The following is a 22,787-nucleotide window of genomic DNA, read 5'->3' as shown; positions in this document are numbered from 1 at the left end:
TAATGGCCAGAAAGTATTGGCTAATCAGGCACACATCCATCCCTAACGAAAAGTTTAATATTTATGTTCAAGCCCACACCTTACATAATTTTTCTTTTGGTCAGAGAAGGAAGTTTCATGGCTTTAAAAAGCAAATTACTTTACTATATTAGCTTCTTGCCTTGGTTTATTAATCTTCCATATGAATCTACCTTTTGTCAGCACTGTAAATATTTTTACAGATCTTTAGTACAAACTAGTTGCAAATGTGTGCTTTCCTGATTTGCATGCTTAATAAGTTTATTACAATAATTCTATGAATAAGCTAAAAACTCCCACCCGATAAAGATGCAATTCCAAAGTATAACACAAAATTGATTCCAAGCAGAAGATCCAAAAGAGAGAATATGATCTGGAGAAATAAGAGAGGAGTCAGAGTCCCAAGTACTGAACATTCACTTCTGGAAAATTAAAGAAAAATATTACAAAAATTAAACATTATTTAATTATGAGCAAGTAATATAATTGATGGCAGACCCTGCATAGAAGGCCTGCTTGCATATTGAGACCAGAACCTTCCCCAATCCGGCCATAACAGCAAGGTTTCTGATGAAAATTTTCAGTAACCCATGTTCTTTTTTGACAGACCAAAACATATGATTCTGTCACTGACAAATTTATGGACTTCTCCTTTGAAAAGGTATCATTATCTCTTTTCATTTGCTAAGTAAATATATTTTAAAATTTATGACCTAAATACTCTTATCTCTAGAGCAAAAAATTATTCAGATTTCTTTTTCTTAAAGACACACAGTGCGTACATGCTGTTTTATAAACGGATGGAGCCAGAGGAGGAAAATGGCAAAGAATACAAGTTTGATGTATCGTCAGAGTTGCTAGAGGTACAAGTTGGTTTATTTTAACACCAGTGTAAAAATAGAATAAGAAGTCTATCGAAATTGGTGATATCTGCATAAATATAGAAAATGAAATTTGATTTTTAACATTAAGATAATTGAGTGGCTTGCCATCTTCCATAGAACAGTTTGTAATATAACTCTTGACAAAAGTTTACATTGTTAAAATTGAAATTGTGTCAGTGTTTCTATTATTATCTACTATTTTCCTGAGTTCGTAACCTAGCAGTAAAAATCATCTTAAAACTTGGTTTTATCATTAACTACAAAAAAAGGAAGGTTATATTTTTTTAAGTTGAGTTTTTTATTAAAATAATATATGGCAATAAGAAAGTAAGTGTAAAATAGACATTACATGACAAAATTCTAACATTCGCGGGTATTTCTAAAGTAAAAATAATATGTAACAGAGAGCTGTCAGCATAATCATCAGAGAAAGGGCAATAAAGAAGATGGGGCATTATACATATCAGGCATAAAATGTATAAGATTTGTATTGATTACACATTGAAAACTATGTCATGTAGTTCTTGTAATATAATTTAGCTCAATGTCTTGTTCTGTAATAAGGCCAAAAATCAGCTGTCTCCAGCACACCAGTTGCCTCACAATGCATCATTTGAAATAGTCACAACTTGGGCAGGAGGTATAATCTAAACAGGAAAGAATGGTTTATTAAACAAACAAGCAAGCTCCATTTCTGTTTTATTGTGCTTACCAGTGCATTTCATGAAAAATAGTTCAAACATTTATAATAATTTATTTATATGAGATAAGAAAACCTTTAACTTGGGCTAATATGCTTCAGAGATTTTAAACAGAAAGAATGGTTTCAGTTGAAACCAATCTATAATATCTGAGCCTTCTATATTCTGTTAATTTTCCATTTTGTAGTTGCTTAAATGAATGCAAAATTATAGCGGGAATTCTGACTTAAGCAATTATGTCTTAATCATGTAGACTAGATCAGAGTTCTCTAACCTGTGCTTGGGATCCACTGTGGCCTTCAGATTTCTAAACTGTGGCCTTTGATCAAAAAAGGCAGTGAGATGATTTGTATTGATTACACATTGAAAACTTGTATTTGGGGCTGTGGCCTGTCATTGTTAAACTGAAGTGTTTATAGTCTATTGCTGTGGGAAGGAGACAAGGTAAAGCCTTCTCTGTAGCTCTGTGACAGAGAGTTCTGAATAACTGCAGATACTCAACAGCTCATTTGTTTGTTGCCTTGAATATCAGAAATGATAAAGAAGTTATTTCCTGCAGACTTGAGAGTCCCAAAATTGAGCAGGGGTTGGAACTCAAATGGCTGCTCTTGACCTAGGGGAGAGCCTTAGCAGAGAATGGCTTCACTCTTCCACATGACCACCCAGGGTAGCTCATCTGAGGAGGAAGAAAAGAAAAGTTGAGAACCAGCCATCTGTTGCATCTCCCTTGCTTTATGGCACATAAAAGCACTGAAAGCTGCTCTAACTTGTCAGCTGGTTGCCAAGAAACATGGCTATTGAGGGACTAAATGCCAGTTGGAGATAGCTAGAACACATCATTCACATCACTCACATCCTCCATGTTTCTGACATGCGTCTAACCACCCCCATTATGCATGTACTTTTAAAAAAACTGCACAGAAGGAGGCTTAGGGGCTGAACATGTCAACCCTGTGCCTGATAGAAATGCATCTCTACCTATGCCAGTGGTATTGCCAGTAGATTTACATGTGGATTTTTTCCTCTTCTTTTGCCATCTGAATGGCTCTAGGGAGCAAAATAGAGCAGAGAAGCGGTCTCAATATACTGATTTGTGGCCCATTTACATGTTTGGCTTTCAAGCTGAAAACGGTCGCAATATTGGACTAGTCCATGGCTGGCCAATCAGATTATGCTTTCAGTCCTGCTCAATCCATAGTAGATTTCAGCAGAGAGTTACAGTTTAAAATCTTTCATATTGGGGAAAAATAAGGCCAGTAGGTTTGGTTAATTTCAAACAAGGCGATCTGGCACAAACTGTTGCTTTGGATGAGAATAGTGGGCCAAATTCTTCTTTCAGGGTTCTATCAAAAGCTCATTGAAGTCAGCATGAGTCTTTCAGTTAATTTCATTGTGCTTTGGATCAAGCCCTTATTCTTTAGCTGCATCCATACAACCCCATTGACATAAATTCTACTATTTATTTGTTTAGCTTTTATGAAAATCATGCCCCTAATTTAGACACCTCAATGCATACTTAAGAAACTCATTTTAAAAATTCTTGAACAAGTAAGCAAGCTTGTGGAAAGGTGTGTCTGGAAGGGAGGAGATATTGGGAACTGCTATTAACTACATTAGGCAAAACTATTGTCTGTCATAGCAGAAATAAAATATCAAGCCTATATTTTCCACTGAAATTGAGAGATTACATTGGGTTTTTATAGTCAATGGGTGTAATAATTTTATTATTAAAAATCACACAAACTGTAATGAAGTAAACTGCTTTCTTGTATCTGATGTTAGCATTTTTTCTTCAGTGGATATGGCATGATAACATGCAGTTTCTTCAAGACAAGAATATTTTTGAACATACGTATTTTGGGTAAGTTTTACTTTAAATAAATATTATTTTAAGATGTTTTTACTTAATTTAGATTTTTAAATATTTTAATTAACAACATAAATTACTGACTCTAGGTTTATGTGGCAATTGTGTAGTAGCATTCCAAGCACGTTACCAGATCCAAAAGCAGTCTCCCTAATGACAGCAAAGGTAAAGTATCTTAACATCATAAAACATTTCTTCTTAACTGAATAAGTTTAAATGACTATTATGGACACTGATTAATTGTATAATACTTTCTTATAGTTAAGCACTTCCTTTGTTCTGGAGACATTTATCCATTCAAAAGAAAAGGTATGTTTGTTGCTTGTAAATTCCTGTTAAGTAGTTTTGTGAATGCAGTGAAATTTGCCTGCCTCTTTGTGCTTTCATGTAAAAGGATATGGTTTTGAGTTACAACATACAGTAGTTAATACAAAGAATGTGTACAATTTCAGATTTCATAGTAATCCACAAATGAAAAGCATAAAAATGGCTTTGTGCCCACTTGCTTCGTGCTGCTGTAACTTTGATTATTGAAAACAGTTGTTGTATGATGGGGATTGTTGGGGCTGGGTTGTATTGATCTTTTTCCTTAGAAATGTCAAGACTGACAACATTTGTATTCCCTTTTTGGTGGAAGAATTTATTGTATGATTCAGAGGTGTGAATGAGAATCTCTTATCTTCTAATCAAACAGGCTGAGTGTTAAGTCCTTAGCAAAGTGAGTTGGGCTTATAAGTATTTTAGTTAAATAGATGTTAACATGAACACAAACCAGAGTTTCAGTCAGTCTGAATAAAAATTATTTTAACTCCTTGTTGATTTACTTTCTTGGTATCTGAGATTCACTTTCATGGCATCTGTGATGTCATAATAGTACCAGTTCTTCATTCTGGTTAGTCAAGACCTGACTTCCTAATAAAAAACAAGGAAGGAGAAAAGAGAAAATTTCAGACCTTTTTGTACTTTATATAACATTTAATATTCAAGAAAATAGTGTGCAATGTACTCTAGTCCACCTGGACTGTTTGATGCAGAGCAGGTGTGTTGGATTGAGGATCCGGCCACAACCTGGCATAAATTAATGCAGTTTTAGTGCTGCTGTAATTTATGTATAAGCCCTTTAATTTCCTGTTTAAACTGATGTTTACATAAAAAATTCCAGGTTTTATAAAAGTATTCCTTTTTATTTTCGATTTTCACCCTACTTTTATATGATTCAGATAGATGTATAAAAATTAACTTGTTTTATTAGGAAAATACAATTCATTGAATGAGCTATGTTATATTCGTCTCTGTGTATATGCACAGCTGCCTGTTGAAGTAAGGCTATGTATTAGTCTAGAATATGCACACAATAAACAAACAGGCACATGCTCAAGTTCTGAAGTATCTCTGAACTTACTGATAAATCTCATGCCCACCACATGCACATTTCAAGCTATTAGCAGATAATTATTTAAAAATTAGACATACTAATGTAAGTCTTTGTATCAAGATACATTTTAGAACACTGAAAGGTATTGGAAAGTTAAAAAAAAACAGAGAAAGGAGAAAAGGATGAAGTTGATTAAATATACTACAAGTGGTGTGGTCCAATTATTAAATGTAAATATAGGGTAATAGTTCTAAATCTGCAACGGTAAACTTTGTATTCAAATTAGAAGTTTTATTTCGGGTTAGAGAGATGTTTCCTTAATCTCACAGAAGACATTGTATTTTGAGTTCTGCTTTAGTTCTGTAGCAAACCACATTAAATTCTGTTCATCAAAGTATTAATCTACTGAATACTTGCCCCTTCCTTCCATCCACCAAAATAAATCCTAATATTTATCGAGAAAAATTATTCAGTTTTTTGCACCAATTTTCACCTGTTTTTGTTGTCATGGCGGGGAGGGATAGTTCAGTGGTTTGAGCATTGGCCTGCTAAACCCAAGGTTGTGAGTTCAATCCTTGAGGGGGCCATTTAGGGATCTGGGGCAAATCTGTCAGCGATGGCACTTGGCCCTGCCATAAGGTCAGGGGACTGAACTCAATGACCTCTCAAGATCTCTTCCAGTTCTATGAGATAGGTATATCTCCATATTTTTTTTATTTGTATTTAAATCCCAGGGAAAAATTAAACAAAAACCGAAAACAAAGGGACTTACTTATGCCTAAGCTACCCATAGCAGCCAGTTGCCAAAGCAATGCATGGAAATCAGTCAGATGCAGAAGAGTCTTCTCCACAGTTCTTTTCACCTGGCTAGTCCAGTTATGCCAAGGCAAGCTAAGGGGAAGGTGTGGGAATAACTATGGAAGCCATATATCATTGGGAAAATGTCTCATTTGCTAGGGGAATTCCCATGAGCCTTGTTCTCCTATGTTTAAATCTGCTTGTCTCAGCAGACCAAGGCAGAGCAGTAGTAGCAAGACTTTAGTCTGTGGATTTAAGCTGCTCTACAACAATACTTAGACTAATTTTTCAAATGCTAAGGCTGTACTGAAGAGTGAGAGGTTACAGATACTACCTTTCAATAGACAAGAGGTGCCTATCTCTGGGCCTTGGCACACTCTCTCTTTTTTTTTTTTTTGTGCAAAGGAAAAACTCAGTGTTGTCCCATTTAGCACAACATTCACTCATGAAATGTTTCTTATCTCTGAAACTTTTGCGAGCTAATGCTGAAATGTGTTAAGGACTTGATCCTGCAAGGTGCCCAGGATTATGGCCCTGATCCAGCAAAACTTTTAAGCATGTGTTTAACATTAGGAATTAAGTGGAACTACCTCTGTCAGTAAAGCAAACAGAATTTGGCCCATCATTTTCTTTCCTTGGTAATTATTTACAGGTGTTAATTTTTTAGATAAACATTTAGGTAAATATGTAGTCCCACAGCAATATAGTAATCAAATAGAATCGCTGATGTAGTTACATCAAGCAGAGCAAAGACAAAGCCTTCTGTTAGCTCCTCGGTATTATTGAATAGAAATAATCAAATATAAAGTAAATTTCAGCTCTTTTTCACGGAATGATGATCTTTAAGGGCAAGACTGAGTCTTTTGGCTCACCCTTTGGTATAAACTTAAAAGACAACAATAGACTAGTAGCACCTTATACAGTAACAAAACATGTAGATGATATCCTGAGCTTTTGTTGACAGGGCCCACTTCTTTAGATGACAGGAGTGTTAGAAGTCCAGATCCAAGAATAAATAAAGGAAGGAGGGAGGCAGGGAGAAGGGAAAAAAAAATGAAAGAAAAGGAGGAGAGGAAGAAAAAAGAGATAGTAGATAAGTAGTATAAGCTTCAGAGGGTGCTACTAGATTATTTGTTGTTTTTCAAGTTTTTGCTATTAGACTAACTTGGGTACCCCTCTGAAACCTTTAATATAAGACCATGCTTAGCTGCTTTGCCTTAGGCTCTGAGAGTCATTTCCTGCCCTCCTTCCCCTTCATCCTGAAGGAGTAAATAACTTCTCTTATGTGGTCTGTGTAGGGGAGTAAAACAGAGCAGTGGCTTCCCCCACTTTTCGTCCCTCTCCAGTTTACTTATGAGGGATGGAGAGATATGTTTTGGTATATAACCTCTGCTTTTCTCCTGAGCTATTTGAAGTATCTCTAATGCAGCCAAGTGGAGTGTCCCTAATATAGTTGTTACAACTCTTGATATTTAGAGTCATTGGATTTTAAAATAAATATGGAGGAGCGGAGGATAAGCAATACTTGGGAAAGATTTTTTTAGGATGTAATTAATATCAAATTAACTTAAATGTGAAAAGCACTGTTGCCTGGATAGCAACTACACAATGCAAGGTACTTAGTTCAGGCTCCAAAATCTGAATTACTTTTTAAGAGATGTATTTCAGTTTAGTTAAACATTTTAGTGAATTGTAGTTGGATTTGTTCTTGAGACTAAATACATAAACTGGTTGTGTAGACACTTGAAGTTGAAATTTGACCTTAAAACCGTTTTTCCTATTTCTCTTTAGCCTACCATGCTTCAGTGGATTGAACTGTTAACAAAACAATTTAATAACAGCCAGGCAGCTTGTGAGGTGAGATAAATAATGTGCTGTTTAACAAGGTAAAAGTAAAAACAAAACCAAGAAACTTTATCTAAAGAATTTTTGCAATTTTAGGGGCTAGCATCACTAGGCATTTTAGAGTATGATCTTTTGTATTTGGACATTAGATGTGCAAAGAGATGAAATTCCTCTCTCATGAAAAGCCTAAACTATGTATTGAGAATGCTAGGGTATGTCTAGACTGCATCCCTCTGTCGGCAGAGGGATGCAGATTAGTCAGGTCGACATTGCAAATGAGGCAGGAATTTAAATATCCCTGTGCCTAATTTGCATAAAAATGTCCGCTGCGTTTTGCCGACTCAGCACTTTGTCGGCAAAAAGCGGCAGTCTATAGGAGGATCTGTCGAGAAAGAAAGCCTTTTTTTGACAGATCCGGTAAACCTCCTTTGCAATGTCGACCTGCCTAATCTGCATCCCTCTGCCAACAGGGATACAGTCTAGACCAGCGGTCCCCAACCTATAGAGGCTCCCGGGCACCTGGGGGCGGGGCCACTCACGCGCTGGGCGCCTGGGGGCAGGGCCGCACGTCCTGGGGCATGCCAGGGGCAGGGATGCCCTTGTACCCGGCGCCGGCATGGGCGCCGGCATGTGCCCCGGGGTCGGGGCCAAGGCCGGGGCCGCCTGAGTGCCTTGTGCTGTGGGCCCGGGGCCGGCGCTGCCGCCCGAGCCGCGCGCCCGCGGCCGGCACCAGCGCCGCACGCCCGTATGTGCCCCGGGGCTGGGGCCGCCCGAGCGCTGCGCACCAAGCGCCGGTGCGTGTCGCGCGCCTGGGGCTGGCGCCTCCAGTGCGCCGCATGCCGGGGGCGGGGCTGGCCCAGGTTGTCGGCGGGCGCACACAAATGCCCCGGCGGGCGCCATGGCGCCCGCGGGCACCGCGTTGGGGACCACTGGTCTAGACATACCCCTACAGAAACTAAGTGGATGACACTGCCTCCTCATCTGGTGACCTTGTAGGCAGGTCACAGAGCAAAGTCTTTTATGTCTTTAGTAGTAGGCACAGTTGTCCTCTTGGGCTGTTTGTTTAATATTGATAGGTTTTGTAGAGTAGTTTATGTGATGTGAGGTTGATCACTTGCATAGTAGATGTGAGAACGGAATCTCATGCATAACGCACAACATGGAAGAATGCATGAAAACAAGGAAAAAGAACAAAAGGAGCAGTAACACAGGAGGCTGGGGTAGAATGAAGAGGGTAAGAAAGGGAGTAAGAAGAAGTAAGAGTAGAGAGCTAGGCAAGAGCAAACTCCTATACAGCCTTTCTGGTGAAGATGAAGGCTTGAACTTGATGTGGGGAGCCAGAGTAAAGGTGGGGAAGAATGGAGTGAGGTAGTAGGAGTTTTGTGGAAGGAAGATGATTTTAGCACAGACAAAAAACATGGGCAAGGAACAAAACAAGCTGGGAGAAAGAGGTTGCAGTCTTAAGATGAAGGTATGTCCAAATAATGTTGCCACATGGATGGAAAGGACAGAACAACATGCTAAAATAGTATTAAACCAAGAAAAAAAATAAGAACTTGTGAATTGTTCATTCTAAAGTGGTAACATGGTTTAGTGACTAGACCATAATTCTGTGAGTCAGGAGGCCTCAGTTCTACTCCCAATGGCATCTCAACATCTGACTCGGGTAAGCCATTTAATCTCACAGTGACTCTCCAAATGTAAAATAGAGATAATGCTTACTCACCTTTAAAAAGTATTTAGGCACTGATTGAGGAATCACCTAGGAGTCAGTCTTCTGCAAAGCACTTCAGTGTGTGCTTAATCTTAAATATAAACATAAGTCTCACTGACTTAGATGGGATTTAATTGCATATTTAAGGTAGACCCAATCCTTAAGCACCCTTCTGAAAAAGGGAGGGCTTCTCTGGATCCGAAACCTTAGAAGTCCTGGAATAAAGGATATTAATGCTAATACATGAAAACTCATATTTATTGTTACTGTTTTCTCTCTTTCTTCATTCCCCAAGGACAAAAGAATTTTCAGACTTCTCTTGGACTTGCATTTTCTGTTTTAATAATAATAATAATAATAATAATAATAATAATAGCCTTCTAAATTTTAATAGCATATTAAAGTATGACTAAGACAAAAGAATAATACAGTATGACCATTAATTTAGAATGTGCAATAAAGAATATATAATATGTATTTTATGCAGTGGTTTTTAGATCGGATGGCTGATGACGATTGGTGGCCAATGCAGATTCTAATCAAGTGTCCCAATCAAATTGTGAGGCAGGTAAGAAAAACATACTTTTATACAAAAAATGCCTATTTGATCTATAAGCAAAAATGGTTTATTGTACAATAATCTAAACTAATTGTACAATAATCTTGACAGTTCACATTGGTGCATATAGCTGTCATTTCTTGCTTCATCCTTATTTATGATTTGTGGAAATTTATAGAGCAGCAACAATATGGAGGTGAGAGGGGGCAGGCAGGAGCTGATGCATGCAGGGAGCCAGCTTTTAAGCTGTCTCTTCATGCATGCCGGCTCTGTGGACCCGCCTGATCCGCCTTGCTGCTTTCTATGGAGGCAGTTGGGGGAGGGGCAGACAGTAGCCAGTGCTCACCGGTTCCACAGTGTTGCCTGCCCTCCTTCCCCCACCCCACACTGCCACCTCCTCTATCTACACTATTGTGTAACCTTTATGACAAGCATTGTCAGGTGCCGACTTCATTGTAATACAAAGTAATAGTAAGACCATATCTAGGTACCTGCTATGAAGTGTGTTCGTTAAAATCAAGTTTGACTGTCACATTAGAGATTGATACTGAAACATGACAGCAATTAGAGTATTTATTACCATCTTAATCTTTACAGTAATTTTGAAAATGTAGTACTGGGGCATATAGGGTTTTGGAATCTGGACATGCTGTACTATACACACACATTTAAACAAATGAACAAAATAAGTATTTTATAACTCATCCTTTTTCAGATGTTCCAGCGCTTATGTATTCATGTGATACAGAGACTCAGACCAGTGCATGCACATCTGTATCTGCAACCAGGAATGGAAGACTGGTAAAATATTTTCTTATTTTTAATTAAATGTGCTTTATCTATGTCAAAGATTTGCTTATTAAATTATCTTACACTAGAAAATTTACCCGGTGTTGCTCGGGTCCTTGGCTCAAATAAGTTTGATTTTTTCTTCATTAAAGAGACTGGGACTTTTCAGTTTAGAAAAGAGGAGACTGAGGGGGGATATGATAGAGGTCTATAAAATCATGAGTGGTGTAAAGAGGGCCGATAAAGAAAAGTTAGGGTTTGTCTACACTACCACCCTAGTTCGAACTAGGGTAGTAATGTAGTCAACCGGAGTTGCAAATGAAGCCCGGGAAATTCAAATTTCCACGTTCAAACTAGGAGTCACGGTAGTTCGGAATAGGAAGCCTAGTCCGAACTACCTAGTTCGTGCCGCGTGTAGCCGCAGGGCACGGAGTCCAAACTAGCGGACGTTTAAAAATGGTGGCGCCTGGCAACATGCAAATGAAGCCCGGGAAATTCAAATCCCGGGCTTCATTTGCAACTCCGGTTGACTACATTACCACCCTAGTTCGAACTAGGGTGGTAGTGTAGACATACCCTTATTTATTAGTTCCCTAAATAGAAGAACTAGAGGACACCAAATGAAATTAATGGGTAGCAGGTTTAAAACTAATAAAAGAAAGTTCTTCTTCACACAGCGTGTAGTCAACCTGTGGAACTCCTTGCCAGAGGAGGCTGTGAAGGCTAGGACTATAATAGAGTTGAAAGAGAAGCTAGATAATTTCATGGAGGTTAGATCCATAAAAGGCTATTAGCCAGGGGATAAAATGGTGTCCTTGGCCTTTGTTTGTCAGAGGCTGGAGAGGGATGGCAGGAAACAAATCGCTTGATCATTGTCTTCGGTCCACCCTCTCTGGGGCACCTGGTGCTGGCCACTGTCGGCAGACAGGATACAGGGCTAGATGGGTGGGGCTGGAATGAGAGATTCAGTATGCAGGCTTCCCTGGGCAGAGAGGGCAACCCCATCCCTCTCTCACCCCAACTGTTTGGAGCCAGGTGAAAAGCACTTGTCCATGGCTGCTGCAGAGGGTCGCATGGCCCCCAGCTGGGAGACAAATAGACACAAACAGACACACCGACAAACCAAACTTTTACAGGCAGTCCCTGACTTACGAACAGGTTACGTTCCGAACACCTGGTTGTAACTTGATTTGGTCGTACTTTGGAAATACCCTTAAACGCGCTGCCCGTGCTGTTTGAAAAACTTGGTTCTCAACTCAAATATTATAATGGGATTCATGGGAGGTTGGTCGTAAGTACAGATGGTCATAAGTCGGTATGTTAGTAAGTCGGGGAGTGCCTGTAGCTGTAATACTGTTTAGCATTACAAAGCTCTTATAGCAGTGGAAGAACTTGCTAGGTTCTGTTGTGCTTTTTACTAATCATCAGCAAAGTTTTTACTTCATTTCTAATTTTAGAACGTTCATTGCTGCTTGTAATATGGGACTCTGAAAAAGCAAATAGCTGAATTTTCGTGCATTGGGCTCAGTTTGCAGTACTAATATAATTCACTGTGTTGCCAAAGGTGCTTGCAATATGGGATAGCTTTTAATATACAATTTTCGGAGCAGAAAATAGAAGTTTATTTTCTTTTAGGGCTTTATGTTGAGAGAATACCCTAGTTTTTGTACTCACTAATGAGACAAAATGTTATGTTTTGTGTGAATAAGGGTTTTTTTTCCTCTGGGCATCACTATGGACAAGAGTTAATGTTGTTTTATCTGTGCTTTTAAATATATTTTAATATTTCAGATGATTTTTAGTTTAACTTTGAATTCTCTAAGTTGCCGCTTATTTTTTGTGTAACAAAAAGATTTTGTCTTGGAATTTCTTGGGTTTTTAAAAATTTTTATTAATGTTTTGATCTTAATTGGAAGACATGGAAGAAGATAAGTTGCAGAGCTTCTTAATTTCATGGCTCTGTGGGCCCAAGAGAGCAACGATGGTAGGAGCTCTATAGAGTACTGGAAGCCACAGGACAGAGGGACAGGAAACACTGTGGAGTTTAGGAACCCATGTAATCTCTGGCTCAATTCTGCACTGAGCCTCTGTGAATCAGTTCCTTTGTACTCCTTTACCTCCCTTTTCTAAGTTCTAAACTCTGATTCTTCTGTCTCTTCCAGTTTTACTTCCCTGCAGACCTTCTAAATTCCACAAGGCCTGTGGCTGACCTTATTAGGTCAGCGGAAACTATGGGTCAGATAAAAGTAATCTGAAGCTCTGTAGCAAATTATTTCTTCAAGACGAGTGTCAAAGAAAGGGATCAGGGTATGGATCTGTGGGGTATATGACTTAGTGAAACAATCTGGAGAACCACAAGTTCTTCAGAATCCACATAGGACAAAGGATATGTGGATTGTTTAGGAGCTTGACAATGTTGAAGAAGTAAGTTATGTGTCCAGAGTCTGGATCAATCTAGTAGCCAGCCAAATTCATCGCAGAGGGGAGCCAGGCTTTGTCGGTCACGATCCGATGCTCACAGCAGTTAGAATAGATCTATTGACCTCTTTCTTAAATGTTTGGGCAGCTCTGAAATATTTAATAATACCAACATTTTAAATTACCATCTTTGGGGGTCTGAATTAACACACTCAGTTTGGATGAATGGGATAGTTCATACCTCTGTGGGCTGTTTAAAGCTCTTTGCAGATTCCAGCAGTCATCTCTGAATTTTCTCTGTTACCCTCAGTGAGGTCAGAGAAATTACATCATCATGGAGTAAATGTAATAGCATTTTCCTTTTGTGGTGTGTGAAAGTTCTTGACCTTTCCTCTTCCTTGTGGAGTGGAGATGTAAAGGTTGGGGATGTGAATGGTTAACTGGTAAGCATCACCCTTACTGGTTTTTGTTAACAAGAGGGGGCTAGAGCAGCTCCTCCTCACAGTAGGCAGGTGTGCACTGTGGGTGGGAATCCTAGGGCTGGAAGAGACCTCAGGAGGTTATCGAGTCCAGCCCTCTGCCCAAAGCAGGACCAATCTCAACTAAATCATCTCATCCTAGACTTTGTCAAGCTGGGACTTAAAAACCTCTAGGGATGGAGATTCCACCACCTCCCTAGGTACCCACTCCAGTACTTCACCTCCTTCCTAATGAAATAATTTTTTCTAATATCCAACCTAGACCTCCCCCACTGTAACTTGAGACCATTGCTCCTTGTTCTGCCATCTGTCATTAATGAAAACAGCCTCTCTCCATCCTCTTTGGAACCTCCCTTCAGGAAATTGAAGGCTGCTATCCAATCCCCTCTCAGACCCTCCCCTCCCCCCCATGAGGTATTGGTGAAGATTCTTCTATAATCTCTCTCTCCTCTGCAAGATTCTGGAATTTTATCACCATACTTTGCTTTACAAAGGGTGTTGAGCTTAAAATTTCACCACTAGAGCTGAAAGATAGGCTCTACTGCTACTAAAAGACTTCATTAAGACCAGGTTGCTGTGAGAAGGATAAAGACACCTGGTACCTCAAGCAGTATCATAGTGTCATGTAGGTGTGGAAAGCCACTTCCTCTTTCCCAAAATATGAGATTCCTGTACTCTCCTTAGCACCCATAAGTAATTTCAGGAAACATGGCCCTTTCTGAAACTTTGTTTTCCAAAAGAAGCAAAATTGGCTCAGGTACTATGGCACAATATCGACAGTTTCTCTTGGTAATAGTGATGGCATAACTACTGAAGCTAAAAATGTATCTGAAGAAAATGAACAAGCAATGTGTCTATTTGTCTCCTTGGGAAGGGTGTGAGAAGTAAGCATGTGAAAAGGTAACTGTGTACCTGGTATTCAAGAGCAGCCCTATTGGGAGCAGAAGCTGGAGAAGACAGCCACCCTACTCGGGCTGCTAGCTCCTGCTGCCGACAGCACTAAGTGTGGGGGGAAGTCCAGCAGTGGCAGCCCCCAAGCATGGGGGGAGGGAGGAAGCCAGCAGCCCTAAGCGTAGGGCAGCTGCCAGCAGAAGCCACCTACACCTACCCACACTTGGGGCTGCCAGCCTTTGCTGTCTGTCCCTCTTCCTCATGATTAACCGGGATTTTACATCCCTAGTGAAAAGAAGTAGAAGGTGCTAGAAAATTGAGTTAGTATGTCAGGCTGCTTATAGCTAGACATTATTCAGGAAGAGTACATTCTGGGGATAGAAGAGAAAGGATTCAGCTCATTTTTTAAGTATAAAACAAAATATTTGATAAACAAGACAAACGAGAAATTTTCTAAGCATGATTGACACCTTTTTTTCCTGGTACCTGTATCTCTATCATTTGTCTAAAACACCTAAAATATAGGTAAATGTATCTGCTGGACACAATTCATATTTCCAAATTACACCATAAGATACCTGAATAGTAATCATCATCTGATCTGATAACTGAGAACATTTGACATGGATATCAGAGATGAGACTAAATATGAAATCCTATTATGCTTTTTTATAAAATTCCTCTTCTGACTATAACCATGCTTTAATAAATTTATTTTCACCCTCATAATATTGAGAAGTATTTCAGTGTTGGGCGCCATTTATAATTCGTGTTATTATATTGTGATGTATAATTGTCATCCATAGTATATTTATCATAGCTGGTAGAGTGTTTATAGCTTTGAGTCTTTACAGTAAGAATGGAATATATGAACATAAGTTAGTTGAATTCTATTTGGGCAGGTTCGAGATCGTTGTGTCTAATGCAAGTTTAACATACTATATCAACTTTCTAAATTGAACTGTGTTTTCAGTTCAGATGACATGGATGGTCCCGTGGAAGATATTGGTAGTCGTTCATGTGTAACTCGCTTCGTGAAGACACTCTTGTCAATTATGGAGCATGGTGTAAAGCCTCACAGTAAACATCTCACAGAGTACTTTGCCTTTCTTTATGAATTTGCCAAAATGGGAGAAGAAGAGGTGAATATTGCTTTTGTAGCTTAAGAAATTGTATGTATATATAAATGTAAGTATGTATATTATTCAAATAATTCAATACTTACATTTTCAGAGCCAGTTCTTGCTTTCATTGCAAGCCATATCAACAATGGTTCATTTTTACATGGGAACTAAAGGACCCGAAAACGTAAGTTTAAAATAGCTTTTTAAAAAAAATATATTTTTTTTCATATTTTAGACTAAGTAATCCTTTTGCTTCTTTTCTTGATTTGCCAGCCAACACATAATAATCAGTAAATATTCAGTAAACTGTTTGGTAAATTGTTTCATTTAAAAAAATAAATAAGTTAATTTCATGTGAATGTTGTGTTTCTGAAAAATGCTTGTTTGATTATGCTGTATACTGAAGTTTTCTCTTTAGGATAGAATTAACAGCAGACATTCAGGTTCCTTATATTGTCCAATCAGTGTGCTTCAATGCTAATGTAGAATGTCCTAGGTCAGTTTTCATACCCATTTAGTCCTTGGCTTTTCTGCTGAGACTGGCAGTAATATTGTCTTTTACGACAACAATTTGTATCATGTAAACTATCAGCTAAGATGTACACTTCTAAACTTGCTTGAAATTTCTTAGCAAGTAATTTAATTATCATAAATTGTTAAATAGGGTGACCTCAACCCAGCTGTTGAATTTGTACTGTGTATTTTTCACATCCAAATATTTGAAAATGGAAAGCAGATGATTAGCATGTCTGAATAGCATGAGCAGCCTGTCTGAATTGCTTTGTTCTATCAAATTAGGCTGTTTGGAATGCTCAAAATTGAGAGAGAAATTAGAAGTCTTTGTTACTGAGTTTATGGTTTCCCTCCCCCCATTTTTCCAGCCACAAGTTGAAGTGCTGTCTGAAGAGGAAGGAGAAGAGGAGGAGGAGGAGGAAGACATTCTTTCCTTAGCAGAAGAAAAATACAGGCCTGCTGCACTTGAAAAGATGATTGCCCTGATTGCTCTTCTGGTTGAACAGTCTCGCTCAGAAAGGCAAGAACTTCCAAGGAAAAGATTCTGATTTTGGTTATACTGTGTCAATCGGAAGTTACTCTGTTTTTACACTGGGGTGACTGAGATTGTACTTGACGCAGTGTGTTTAGGCATTTTTAACGATAAGAATGGTCATACTTGGTCAGACCAAAGGTCCATCTAGCCCAGTATCCTGACAGTGGCCAATGCCAGGTGCCCTCAGAGGGAATGAACAGAATAGGTAATCATCAAATGATCCATTCTCTGTTGCCCAGTCCCAGCTTTTGACAGACGCTAAGAACACCATTCTAGTCCATCCTAGCAAATAGCCATTGATGGACCTATCCTCCATGAATTTATCTAGTTATTTTTTGAAACCTGCTAAAAGTTCTGGCCTTCACAACCTCCTCTGGCAAAGGAGTTCTATAGGTTAACATTAATTTCTTGGCTGACCAAATGACTGAAGTTCCTAGTAAGATCATTGAGCAATCATTTCATGGGCCTACTTTTTAACTATGTAGAATGTTAAATTATAGTACAGGAGGACCTCCCTTATCCAGCAACCTCAGGACCTGACCCGTTCCAAATGAGGGTATTTGCCGGATATGGGAAGGTCCCCTGCCAACAGCTTCTCAGCAGCTGCCTCTGCTCCGGCCCCACTGCCACTGACCTTCTGCCTGCAGGGCTTGGACTTGGGCTCCAGCCCACTGGGGCTTCCTGGGGACGGAGTTCCCCAGCTACAGTGACCCCCTTCTCCTCTGCCCAGCCAGGACTCCCCGGGGATGGGGTTTACTGGGCTTGCTTCTGCTGCGCTCTCTCAAGGATCCCTTGCCAGCTGCTCTGCTTTTGCTGCTGCTGTCTTGGTGGCCGCAGCTCCCAGGGGTTAGGGCTCCCAGCTGATTCACTCTCCGAGGCTGTCTAATCCAGCAACATCTGTTGTCTTGCCGGTCTAAGGATGTTGCCAAACCAGAGTCCTGGATTTCAGAGTTTCAATCTGAAGCAGCTTTAATTTAATGAATTTTTTTCACTACTTATAAACACTAAAATTTATAGTAGAGAGGAACATACTCAGTTCATAAATTCAGTTTCATGGTTTCTTTACTAAAGCGATATATATTTTGTTGTATTATAGGCACTTGACTTTGTCACAGAATGACATGGCAGCATTAACAGGAGGGAAGGTAATACTTATAAATTAGAAAGTACAACCAACTATCTTGAAAAAAGATTCATTAAAAGTTGTCAGATGTAATAATGCCTTGGTGCTTGTTGCAGGGTTTTCCTTTCTTGTTTCAACATATCCGTGATGGCATCAATATCAGGCAAACCTGCAATCTCATTTTCAGCCTTTGTCGGTACAATAATCGACTTGCCGAACACGTAAGTACCAACCCCTGCTGCTGATATTTTTTGAGAGAGATTATCTGAAAAGTACACTGGGGCAATTTAGTATTATAGTTAGAGATGTTAAAATTAATTTATTTTGGTAAATGTGTACTTTCTGAAATTTTCAGCAGCTATACATTTACACACTAGGATGGGGGAAGGTGGTTCTGCAGGAGCCAGTGCATGGGGGGAGCTGTCAGCTCCCCACCACCGTTGCCTCTATATTAGTGTCAGCAGTGTGGTGGGAGGGCAGGCAAGAGCAGGTGCTCATGGGAGCGGCTCCTACGGAGCTGTCTGCTGCTCCCGCCCCCCACCATGTTGCTCCCTCCCTGCCCTTCTGCACTGCCGCTTCTGATACAGAGGCAGCAGTGCAAGGGGGCAGATAGAAAAGCTGGTTCCCACCTACCCCCTCCGCCTGACAGAGGCAACAGGGGAAGTAGTCCCTTGTGTGTAATTGAGAAGGTTAACTTGTTTATACTTTGACATCCCTAATTATAACTGAGCAAACATTAGTGTAACAATGTTTTTGTTTCTTTTTGTTTTTAAGATTGTGTCTATGCTTTTCACATCTATAGCAAAGTTGACTCCTGAGGTATGTCAAGAAACTACTTATTTACTCAATCATTCTTAATCTTTTTCTGTTTTAAATACTAAAATAATCTTTTGACAGCCAAAAATTACAATATTTAGTTAAGTTTTAGAAAACTTAAAAAAAATTAAATCAGAGCCAATATGATAGGTTACAAATGTTTGGGTACTTTCAGAGGTAACTCTAAGTTAATGATCAGTTTGAATCTTGATTAAAAAATGATTGATTGGGTTTGGGTAAAATTGTCAAGGTTTTGGGTTCCTGAGACAGACACCTTTGAAAATGTTTCCCATCATGCAAATAAAGTAATATGATGATTTTATAGTGTGAGTAATACCATCTATTTTACAATGCACTGTATTTGTCTATTATCCAGCAATGTGCAAGTGTCTCACTACCCTGTACTGAAAAGAATGTCCAAGCTGTCAAATGTGTGATCAGTAATGATCTGTATGAATGTGTCATGAATAAATCATGTCAAACCAACCAGATAGATTTCTTTGATAAGTCAGCAATCCTTGTGGATAAGGGAAAACATTAGCTATGGTATGTCTAGACTTTAGTAAGGCTTTTAATACAATCTCGCATCACCTTCTCATTAACAAACTAAGGAAATATAACCTAGATGGAGAAGGTGGATGCATAACTCATTGGATAACCCTTCCCAGGAGGTAGTTACCAATGGTTCATAGTTATACTGGAAGGGCATGAGTGGCATTTTGCAGGGATCTGTTCTGGGTCCAGTTCTGTTTCATATCTTCATTAGTGAGTTGGATAATGGCATAGAGAAGTACGCTTATGAAGTTTGCAGATGATACCAAGCTGGCAGAGAGTTGCAAGTGCTTTTGAATATAGGATTATAATTTAAAATGCCTGGACAAATGGACAAATGAAAAGTTCTCCACTTAGGAAGGAACAATCTCTTGCAAACATACAAAGTGGGAAATGACTGCCTTGGAAGGAGTACCATAGAAAAGGAGGTAGGGGGTCATGATAAACCACAAACTAAATATGAGTCAGCAGTGCAACACTGTTGGGGGGGAAAAAGCCAACATCATTCTGGGATTTTTTAGCAGGAGTTTTGTAAGCAAGACATGAGAAGTAATTCTGCTCTACTCTGTAGGGGACTGGACTAGATGACTTCTTGAAGTTCCTTCCAGTGTTACAATTCTATTATCACATTGTCTTTAGAGTCCTGTAAATTCACGGATATCTGCTTTATATCCATGGGTATCCACGTTCACAGATGTGGATATTCGCAAATCTGTTTTGCAGATGTGGATACAAAATTTTGTATCCGCACTGGGCTCTAATTATCCTGTCCTGGTGAATGATGGTGTGGTACCAATATCCCTCTAATACAGAGGTAATCATTTTTCTAGACAAGTCCAAATTTCTTGACCAAGCAATGGTCAAGGTCCAGATGTCAGTGAAAAGAATTAATAAAAAATTATAACAACAAGTAAATAAAAAGATTTTGGGGTCTGTTCAGAAGTGTTTGGTGGTCTTTGGCCCATGGTTCTGCCTGATGATTGTCCCTGCCCCTATATGATCATTACTTGTTGCATCTTACTTATTGCAACATACAAAGAATATAAGTGTTAGTTTTACTATACGTGCATGAATATTTAACAGTTTGCAGCTAGACATAGGTCAAAGCTTAATAAAATTAGCATTGTCAGGTGATTAAAGCAATTTATCATTGTTAATCATGCACTTAATTACACGTTAATAACGGAAAAACATTAATTTAAATATTTTGGGTGTTTTTAAAATTTTCAAATATGTTGATATCAGTTACTACACAGAATACAGAATGCACAATGCTCACTTTATATTTTAATTAAGAGTATTTGCACTGTATAAAATAAAATAGTATTTTTCAGTTTACCTAGCTATAAGTACTGTAGTGCAATCTCTTTATTATGAAAGTTGAATTTACAAATGTAGAATTATATACAAAAAAAACTGCATTCAGAAATAAAACAATTTGTAAAACGTAAGAGCCTTGAAAGTCCATTCTGTCCTGCTCCTTGTACAGATAATTCCTTGGACAAACAAGTTTGTTTACGTTTGCAGGAGATAATGCTGCCTCTTCTTGATTGCAGTGTCATCTGAAACTGAGAACAGGCATTCACATGTCTCTGTTGTAGCCAGTGTAGCAAGGTATTTACGTGCCAGATACACAAAAGATTCATATGTCCCTTTAATGCTTCAACCACCATTCCAGTGCTCACCCAGGCTGATGATGGTTTCTGCTGGATAACTATCCAAAGCAGTGTAGACCGAGGCATGTTCATTTTCTTGTTCTGAGTCAGATGCCATCAGCAGAAGGTTGATATTTCTTTTTGGTGGTCCGGGTTCTCTTGTTTGCCCATTTGTGTGTTGCACTTTTAGGACTTCTGAAAGCATGCTTCACACTTCGTTCCCTTCAGATTTTTGGAAGGCACTTCAGATTCTTAAACCTTGGATTGAGTGGTGGTGTTATCTTTAGAAATTTCACATTGGTACCTTCTTTTCATTTTATCAAATCTTCAGTGAAAGTTTTCTTAAAATGAACATGTGCTAAGTCATCATCCAAGATTGCTATCATATGAAATATCATAGAATCATAGGACTGGAAGGGACCTCGAAAGGTCATCGAGTCCAGCCCCCCGCCCTTAAGGCAGGACCAAGCTCCGTCTACACCATCTCGACAGATGTCTATCTAACCTAACCGATATGGCAGAATGCAAGTAAACAGCAGGAAACATACAGTTCTCCCCCAAGGAGTGCATTCACAAATGTAAGGCATTGTTTTTTTTAATGAGCATCAGCATGGAAGCACGTCTTCATGCTTTGGCCACCTTTCCAGAAAACACACGTGAATGTTTCACATATATATGGCATGTAACTACCTTGCAATGCCAGCTTCACAAGTGCCACACAAATGACTGTTCTCATTTTCAGGTGACATTGTAAATTTAAACAAACTTATTTCTCATAGTAATTGGCTGAACAAGAAGAACCGAGTAGATTTATAGGCACAAAAGTTTTACATTGTTTTGTTTTTGAATGCAGTGATGTAACAAAAATGTACATTTGTAAATTGCAGTTTCACTAGAAAGAGATTTCAGTACTGTACTTGTTTGAGGTCAATTAAAAAATACTGTTTATTTATATTAATTTTTACGCATATTTTCACTGTAAAATGATAAGTGAGCATTGTACATTTTGTATGTAGTGTGCTAATTGAGATCAATATATTTTAAAATGCAGTTAAACATTTAAAATATTTAATAAAATTTCAATTAATATTCTGTTATTTAACAGTATGATTAAAATTGCAATTAATTACACATAATTTTTTTTAGTGTATCAGATGTGTAACTGCAATTAATCAACAACCCTACTAATTTTTTTCTGAATGTGGACTGTTTTCAAATATTTTTATGCAAGTATTTGGTTTAAAATAGATATTTACGGAAGTATTTTTGAGTTGACTAAAATTGATCAAAATGCATATTTTATCTTTTTCCATTGCAGGCAGCCAATCCTTTTTTCAAATTGCTTACTATGCTAATGGAGTTTGCTGGTGGTCCTCCAGGAATGCCACCGTTTGCTTCTTACATCCTGCAGAGGATATGGGAGGTACAGTATGTAGAACAAAATAATTATTAGATTCTTTTTGTCCTTGGTCACTCTTTTCTGCTAAAATAGTGAGTGTCTCCAAAAGTGTTCATTGTCATCCTTTCTACTCTGTATCAGTATGAAGTTCTCATTTAGTCATTGCTTTTCATTCTAAGAAACAGTGATAAGCTGATAGCCCTTAACATTGAAATAATGTCTGTTTTTATAACACCCAAAGTGTGCTGGGCATTTTATAAACAAATAAGGACACTCTCTATCACCCTATCACTTCAAATTAGTAAATCTTGTGGGAGAAATGAACTATAAGGGATTGAAGGAGGAAAGGTTGCAGACATTGAGAGCCTTTTTCTGCAACATAAGCAGTAAAGACATGTTCAGCTCTAGAGGTAATCGGTTCAATCCCTGATATTGTCTATCCCGTCAGCCATAACACCAGCAGGTATCCCACAGTGACATCTTTGAAGAATGAGAGGTATGCGTCATCGTGGCAGAAATGACAAAACGAATATTTTACAAATGGGACTATTTTTAAGATTAGTTAGTTTTTCAAGCCTTTCGGCCTTGAAGTTATCCCGTTAAATTTGTAAGAATGTTTTAAATAATACATTAAAATGTAAATAGAGTTGATTTGCTGGTTCTAATAGTAGATGGGATTGTCAGAAGTACAAAATGACTTTGGGACAGGAAATCTAGTGAATGTGATTTCAT

At 38.6% G+C, this 22,787-nt stretch overlaps 1 protein-coding gene across 5 annotated transcripts in view; it reads left to right on the top strand.

Moving 5' to 3' along the window:
- USP34 (ubiquitin specific peptidase 34) overlaps positions 1 to 22,787 on the top strand; it is a 242,948-nt gene that overhangs the window by 180,692 nt on the left and 39,469 nt on the right. For all 5 annotated transcript variants that reach the window (XR_012903003.1, XM_075925543.1, XM_075925542.1 and 2 more), the window contains 15 exons: positions 626 to 679; positions 786 to 881; positions 3,400 to 3,464; positions 3,560 to 3,635; positions 3,732 to 3,779; positions 7,435 to 7,500; positions 9,690 to 9,770; positions 10,477 to 10,562; positions 15,312 to 15,480; positions 15,572 to 15,646; positions 16,344 to 16,495; positions 17,607 to 17,655; positions 17,750 to 17,854; positions 18,408 to 18,452; positions 21,975 to 22,079. Coding sequence is in view for 4 of the 5 variants with exons in the window: in XM_075925543.1 (XP_075781658.1) it covers positions 626 to 679; positions 786 to 881; positions 3,400 to 3,464; positions 3,560 to 3,635; positions 3,732 to 3,779; positions 7,435 to 7,500; positions 9,690 to 9,770; positions 10,477 to 10,562; positions 15,312 to 15,480; positions 15,572 to 15,646; positions 16,344 to 16,495; positions 17,607 to 17,655; positions 17,750 to 17,854; positions 18,408 to 18,452; positions 21,975 to 22,079 (1,272 nt within the window). In the remaining variant the exon portion in view is untranslated. The remainder of the gene's footprint in view (positions 1 to 625; positions 680 to 785; positions 882 to 3,399; positions 3,465 to 3,559; positions 3,636 to 3,731; positions 3,780 to 7,434; positions 7,501 to 9,689; positions 9,771 to 10,476; positions 10,563 to 15,311; positions 15,481 to 15,571; positions 15,647 to 16,343; positions 16,496 to 17,606; positions 17,656 to 17,749; positions 17,855 to 18,407; positions 18,453 to 21,974; positions 22,080 to 22,787) is intronic.

This window comes from Pelodiscus sinensis, chromosome 3 (genome assembly GCF_049634645.1).
Source record: "Pelodiscus sinensis isolate JC-2024 chromosome 3, ASM4963464v1, whole genome shotgun sequence".
Classification (NCBI taxonomy): Eukaryota; Metazoa; Chordata; order Testudines; family Trionychidae; genus Pelodiscus; species Pelodiscus sinensis.
Note: the sequence above shows the minus strand (reverse complement) of the source record. Positions and strands in the feature narration are given on the sequence as shown.